The 7,049-nt window shown below is 48.7% G+C and overlaps 2 protein-coding genes across 3 annotated transcripts in view; one reads left to right on the top strand and one right to left on the bottom strand.

The window, feature by feature from the left end:
• Positions 1 to 1,185: 1,185 nt before the first annotated feature.
• On the bottom strand, positions 1,186 to 5,837 carry PDE12 (phosphodiesterase 12). Its single transcript, XM_083795302.1, has 3 exons — positions 4,513 to 5,837; positions 3,384 to 3,462; positions 1,186 to 2,682 (listed from the first exon to the last, which is right to left on the bottom strand). Exons 1-3 carry the CDS (start codon positions 5,761 to 5,763, stop codon positions 2,240 to 2,242), a joined length of 1,773 nt encoding a protein of 590 aa, XP_083651428.1. The 5' UTR covers positions 5,764 to 5,837; the 3' UTR covers positions 1,186 to 2,239.
• A 140-nt stretch (positions 5,838 to 5,977) lies between these two features.
• Positions 5,978 to 7,049, top strand: part of DNAH12 (dynein axonemal heavy chain 12) — a gene marked incomplete at its 3' end in the record, with an annotated part of 68,468 nt that continues 67,396 nt past the window's right edge. Inside the window, exon 1 of one of the 2 annotated variants that reach the window (XM_083795237.1) lies at positions 5,978 to 6,862. The remainder of the gene's footprint in view (positions 6,863 to 7,049) is intronic. The other variant, XM_083795236.1, reaches the window with a different exon arrangement.

The following is a 7,049-nucleotide window of genomic DNA, read 5'->3' as shown; positions in this document are numbered from 1 at the left end:
GGATTTTAGCTGGATCATTTCCGTATTTTAGTCTGGTATGCATAAGCAGGAACAAATAGCCAGAACTCAGAGGTGGTGGAGTAGGATCAGGTAAAAGAGGTTGGGATGAGAGGGAAAATAGAAAATGACTGCTTACATTGCTTGAAAAATGAACAAAAAAACCCCCCACATATTACTGGAACAGTCCTTTTGTCAGTTCCTGTTTACCTTTGTGGAAAAAGTTACCTCTCCCTGCAACTGAAGCCAGTTACAAGCACCCTTTGTGACTACAGGGGCACAAGTTTCAGCTCCTGTTTATTTGAAGGTAATCCTTACTTGATTTTTTTTCCTATATAGTAGGAAAGGGTTCAGAGATCCGCTTTGTCTGCAATTCCTTAACCCTCTCCTTTTAACTTTTTAGATCCCTTTCTAGCCTCTCTTAAGAAAGCATTTCTCATGCCCTCTGTGAGGGTATTTCACTAAGGTCTCCTGCTATTAAAGGTGGCTTTATGAGCTACAGAATGAGGGATAGCATCAACTCAATCTGGAAAGGCTCTGGACAAGTGGTACACTCAAGGGATAGTATGTATGTCAAGGCAAGTTATCATACTATGCTTGCTCTTACACCAGCTCAGTGTCAGAGCCAGCTGCATCTATCCAGCTGCTTTTTCTCAGAAATAGCACAGCTACAGTCTTTCTACAAGGAGGAAGCACCCAGTTCTGCAGCACACCTACAAGGCAAAAGCACACGCTCTCATGAACCCTTATAAGGTTAGATTATGATGTTTCTCAAGGCTACCAGCTATCCAAGCAGGACTAAGTTACCTCCTGGCTTTTTCCAGAGACTTTAAAAACTGAATAGCAATTTCACCATTAGCATGGAAGGCAGAGTTTTGAAGTATTGTAAGCACAGAACTAAGGACAGCATTGGATTTTAGCTCTACTTCCTAGAGAGTTACCCAGCCCACAAAGTTCTGAATTACCTTTTTTATTCTCTTCCTTAGCATTTTTCTTCTGTTTAAGCACAGATTCTGTTAAATCTTTTTACTTGCTATTGTAAGTTTTCAGTCTGCAGATACGTTACAGTTCTGCTTGTTTCTTTTGCTTCTTAGAATATAGAGAACTTTTTTTTCAGTAGCACTTTAGGACATCTTTTGCCATGAGAGATACCAGTAACTAGAAAGAAGTCAAATGAGAACAGTGACAAACAATTGAAAAGGGAACTTTATTCAACATCTAGTGGAGGTGTTTTTAAATGGTGTTTTGTTTCATATAAACTAATTATGCAAGGAAATAATAGTTAATGATTCATACCCCTCCAACACCTTCAGTGATGGTATGGATAAAATACATTTCCCAACATCCAAATTATCTCCTACACAACAGGGAATTCAGGTCTAGGCAGGAAAAAAATACAGAAAAAAACTATTCAAAATATTTTTAATAGAACCTTATGAAGGTTTTCAATCACTTTTTTTTTTAATTTAGGCATAGATAACATAGCACCTTAATTATTCTGCCCCTTCCCGTGCTTGAAGACAGGTTGTTAGACTGAAAAAGTTCCCTCCCACCAAGTCAGCTGCCTTAAACTTAAATATTTCTTATATTCCTAATGACAATAGACAACAGAAGAAACATGTGGATGCAGCCTATATATGGAATCCAGTTTTAACAGGTGCTGAAATTACCCTCATTACCCATACTAGGTGGGCAAAGTGCTTCCAAATGAATGATGATATTCAATTTAACACAGTTGTTGACTGAACAAGACCTTCTTTTCAGAAAGTAGCCAATACATCCATCATGCTGCTTGCTAAAAAACTAGGCACAAGACAATTTCTGAATTTATTTTAAAAGTTTTGTCTTCAACAGTGATCACCATAAGATTGAACTAACTGAAGTAATTTTTTTTCAAGTTCTGTATTTGGTTCTGAATTAAACAGGGTTCAGTTTGTACACTTACTAAATTCATATAGCTTTTTTAACAAAGTTTTTAATCTTTAAAAACCTATAAAAAGGCAAATGATAATCCAATTTTCAAAACTCCCCATCTTAAATATTTTCCTATTAGCATATAAAAAAGGGAAAAATTATCATGCAAATATTCTGAACAGTGAGTTAATGTTTGGTAGAACCATTAAACACATTTTTCAGTAGTTCTAACTTTCCTTTTAGTAGCATACAAGCCAGGGCACAACCTCAGTTTCCCAAAGGTAAACGAATGATTGAAAACCCCAAAAAGCACCATAGAAGAACTGATCTATTTCCACTTTAGGTCACATATTAGTGCTATATGATCAGAAGGATGTGAAACACTTGGCAAAGCCTGATGGGTTGTTACTTCTTCATGACTTGGCAACGGAATGACCTGTTCAACCTCTAGAGCAGTTTTGTCAATGAAAATGTAGTCCAGACATCCATGAAACCCACCAACATAGTTTGTGTAAGCAGGTTCTCCACAAGCGCTTTGCAGTTTGAAAGGATGGGTTAAAGGCATATTGCACCTTTCTTCTTCCCCATTAGAGACCCAGTCTTCATGATCTTCAGCAATGCCACCGCTGCTGATAAAACTGTAAGTTCCAGATGATGGCGTGCTGTTAAAGTCTCCACAGAATATGACAGGTATACTGGGATGCAAGTCACATGCTACATGCTTGAGGTGAGACAGGGCTACAGCGATCTGGATGAGACGGATGTTCCCACCTGAGAATGTAAGAACGTATTGCTTAAATTACTTCATAGTAGCTCTGGAAGAGTTTTCAAAAGTTGTTAATTTAGACATACGTCACGCATGGCTCTAAAACGGTAATCTTGCTTTAAATTCCCTGTGCACTTTATTTTAGAATAGTTTTCATACATAAAGACGCCTTTATTCGCGACTACAAAATTTTGCAGAAGCAGACAATGTTTAACTTCAAATTCACAAATCTAAGTACTACAAACCTTAGACATCCATATCACAGGAGTTTTACAATACTTGGAAACCATCCTAGTTCTGTTCCTTTTAGGAACAGTATTAAGATAAAACTAATTTAAAGAAGGAGAGCCTTTTCTGAAAGCTTCTCTAGGCAAACCTGGTTCCCTTTCAGGTACAAAAGGACTGGGGAGCCATGAGCACACACAGGGCTGTATTTTATAGTCTGTGCTTCAGGCAAATTGTGCATAGCATGACTGACTTTCAGCTGTATTCTACCAACTTCCTGGCAAGCTAGAACAATCTCACTATATGGAAGATAATAAATCTAATAGCCTGGCTTGGTTTTATCTATATAAGGAATTGAGCAGGAAATCTCACAAGATCTTTCCACAAGAAAAGGTAATAGCTGAAAAAAAATAAGGTTAAATCAATTCTCCCCAGGAAGGAGAATGCAGTCATCCCATATACAGGAATGCAGGAAAGTTACCTTTTGGATGCCAGTACAAATGGGTGTTAGCTACACAAATCTTCTTGGAAGGATCAGTTGCAGACTGAAGAACAGAAACCTTTAAGAAAAAGAAATCTTTGATAAATTTTCAATAAAGGCACTAGACATTTTTTTTTTTAAAAGTGCATTAGTTAGCTTATGCCTTGATGCCATTCCAGACAACAGAATCTAAGACTTATAAACCAATGAATGGTACGGCTCTTAAATTGAGTCTGTTTATCCTCTATGTAAAGTGTAGATATCAGCCACTTATATTGTCAGTATTACCACTACAGAATTCCACTGACATCAGATATTTGACAGATTTTCTCTTGTTTTTAAGTTTCTGGTTCGAATGGACTGAAGGAAAAAATATGGCCAAGATTTTTTCATATTATGTTGCTAATACCGTACCATTCTTGGTTATTTTACTTTCTCTTCCCCTACCCCGACAACAGCTTTAGCAAGCAAACAGCAGCACTGTACTGTTGCCGAATTAAACTTAAATTTGAGATGATTTCAGTTATCAAGGAAAGTTTGTTATTCCTACCCACACCATAGAAAACTTGTAGCAATAAGCATTTCTGAAATTTCAGACACAGACCTAGCAGGCAGCCCTTCTGCCATCCACAAGCTCACAAATCCATCCAACTTTATTTCTCTACCCCCTGTCACTTTGTAAAGTGGCACCATTAAAGCAAGCTAAAATAACTTAATCTCACAACTGGCAAGATTAAGTTCTGTGAAATGTGTTATGACATGAGAGTAAATAAGTGGTGAACAACCAGGCAGCAAATGCCACAAACCAGCAATCAACACCAAGCCCAGATTGATCCTCAAACAGCTGATTTCATCTTCAAGCACAGTAAGCTTGCATTTTTTCCAAATTTTATGTTGTTCCATATATCAAGTCCAATTGTCAACATTTCCTTCACGTTAAGTTGCTCATTTGCCCTACTTGTTATTGTTACCCTAGCTGGTGGGGAACATCCCCCTGTTCTGTCATTGTTTCACATTCCTAGTGCTTTGTCTCCCTTCCTCCTGCAGCTGGGCACTCAAACACACCTGGCTCAGCTGCCAGGGTACAGCAGGAAGGGGAAGGAGGGAGCAGGCATATAAAAGCTGATACCTGCAGCACGGATGATCTCTGCAGCACCTTCTCCCGCACCGCAGGGTATTCAGCCAGCTTATCACACAGCTCCTTGTGCAGCGGGTCCGAGAGCAGGGCTTCACTGAACGCTATGTCGTGCTGGCTGAGCAGGCTAAACTTGTCCCTGCGATAGAAAGTGGCCAGGCCCTCGTGCTGTTTCTCCTTAATCTTGAAGAGCCCTTCGAGTCCGAACGCATCCAGAGCCGGAGCCAGGCTGTCCACGAAGACGGACTTGTCCACTTCTTGCAAGCAGATGAGGTCGGCGCTGTAGCCCGCCAGCTCCTTCTTGAGCAGGTTCTGCCGGTAGTCGATCTCCAGCGCGTACGGGGCGCAGTACGGGTACAGCACGGTGCGGGAAAACTCCGTCTGGGCATAGGTGTCGGCAAGGATGTTGTAGGAGACGGTGCGGACGGAGCCGTGGCCGCACACCTTCCTGGTGTACAGGTGCCGCGAGTCGAAGGTGCAGGCGCCGGGGCCGGCCTCCACGGGGCCGCTGCTCTCCACCTCGCAGGGCTGCCCATAGCGCCGCTCCCCGTCGCCGGGCGTGCAGCGCAGCTTCAGCCGCAGCCCCACGAGCGCGTTGCAGGGCGTGAAGACCCGCTCGGTGCCCGCCGCCTCCTCCACCCAGGCCGCGTCTCCTCCACCGTCTTCCCCGTCCGCGGGCCGCCGCTGGCGGTACCAGCGGAAGACGCAGTGCCTCGGGGCGGCGAACTCGGCGCTCACCTTGGGGCACACGGGGAAGCCGGCCAGCAGCGAGCGGGGCAGCCGCAGCTCGGTGACGGCGGGCGGGTTGCGCTCCACGCGGTACCGCGCCTCGCCCACATGCAGCACGGCGCCGTCCTGCCACGCCGCCGCGTTCGGCACCTCCTCGGCCACTGCCAGCCCGTCACGGGAGAAAAGCCGCACGGCCGGCACCGCCGCCGCCTCCCCCCCGGCCGCCGCCGCCGCCTCCTCCCCGGGCTCGGCCCGCGCCTTCTTGCTCTTCTTGGCCGCCTTGGCTCGGCCCTTGGCGGCGGTGGCGGCGAGGCGGGCCAGCGCCCGGCCCAGCGGCTCCGCCTGGTCGCGCTGCATGTGCCTGGTGCTGCCGTCGGGCAGCACGAGCCGCAGGCTCAGCTTGGGCTCTGCCGGCACGCAGCGCACCACGGCCCGCTCCATGCCCGCGGGGACGGGGCCCGGGGCCGGGCCGCCCGCGCGGAGCCGGCCGAGAGCGGCGCGCAGCCGCTGCCACATGGAGACGGCGCCGCCCGCCCGCTTCCGGCCGGAAGTGACGCCACACGCACAGCCTCGTGGCGGCGGGGCGGGGCGCACAACCGCCGCGGCTCGTGCCCGAGCGGGGGGGCGGGGCCTGGGGGAGGCAGGCGCGGCTGCGCTGAGGCGGGAGGCTGGGACGGGGCGGTGACGTCACGGCCCCCCCGACGCCTGCTTCCCCCCCTCAGGGGGCTGGGGGGTGCGGTCCCGCCCGTCCCGCGGGGCTCCCTGAGGGCGTCACCTGCCCCTGTGCCACGGGTTTGGGGCTTGTGTGCCGCTCAGAAACGGTTATGGAAGCTGAAATGAAATCGTCCTTGTGAGAAACACTCTGTAGCCAATAACATAGGCTCAGGCGAGGATCTCAGTGAAGTAGCAATTTTATTCGCGATTGCAACGGCGGGCGTCCCACAAGCAGGAGCGCGCCTACTAGTTCCATAACACAGTTTATATATATATATATTTTTTTTTCTCGACGACCGGGACCCTCCCCTGTTTCCCCATTGACTGGGTAATCCAGGTTCACAATCTATCCGGTGCTTCACAGACAATACGTGGCTTTCAGTTACCGGCCTGTTATAGGTCAAATTTGACTTTTTTACTCTTTGAGGTGGTAATGTTTCTTACACCGTGATTTCCGCCTAATTGCCCTAAGGATTGTGGTTGTCTGCATTTTACAAGGTCGTCTGTTAACCTTTCTTATCGCTGCAAGCGTATCTCAATACCACATTCCTTCCCTCCACACAGTGCAACTGCGCAAAAACATTTCTATTCCCACAGTCCTGGGCTGCCAACGTCCGTTATAAAGGCGCTCGGCTCTGTCGAAAATGGCTCTCGAGCTGCTGCCCCCACGGCCTCAGCCCCCACACCACACACAGCCCCCGCCGGGCGCGGCTCGCTGTGGAGGCGGCGAGCCGAGATGGCGCCGCTGAGGGAAGGCGGCCGGGCGGCCCCCGCGGGGCGGTGACCAACGGTGGCGGCCCCGGGCCCCGCCTCGCCCCGCCCGGCAGCGCCGCCCGCTCGGCTCCCGGCAACCAGGGCGCTATCCCGACCGGCAGCCGTTGTGCCCGGCAGCCCCGGGGAGGTGAGGGCGGCGGGGACCGGGGGTCCTACGGGGAGGCTGGGGCTGGGCTGGGCTGGGCTGGGCTGGGGCTGCTGTTCCCCCTCTTTCTCAACAGGGCTGTGTCCGGTCCTGCTGGGCCGGGGGAGCTGACAGGAGGAGCCCCTCGGCTCTCCCCAGCCCAACTGTGTTTCTTTTGCCGGGCCCTTAC

This window comes from Anser anser, assembly GCF_964211835.1.
Source record: "Anser anser genome assembly, chromosome: 12".
NCBI lineage: Eukaryota > Metazoa > Chordata > Aves > Anseriformes > Anatidae > Anser > Anser anser.
The sequence above is the reverse complement of the archived record's forward strand: the minus strand, read 5'-3'. Positions and strand labels throughout refer to the sequence as shown.

Excerpts from the sequence above, each read along its gene's own strand:
- PDE12 (XM_083795302.1), bottom strand. The coding sequence starts at position 5,763 with ATGTGGCAGCGGCTGCGCGCCGCTCTCGGCCGGCTCCGCGCGGGCGGC. Across the intron at positions 3,463-4,512 it reads AGAGATCATCCGTGCTGCAG|GTTTCTGTTCTTCAGTCTGC; the intron begins GTATCAGCTTTT and ends TTTTTCTTAAAG. Across the intron at positions 2,683-3,383 it reads TTTGTACTGGCATCCAAAAG|GTGGGAACATCCGTCTCATC; the intron begins GTAACTTTCCTG and ends TTACATTCTCAG.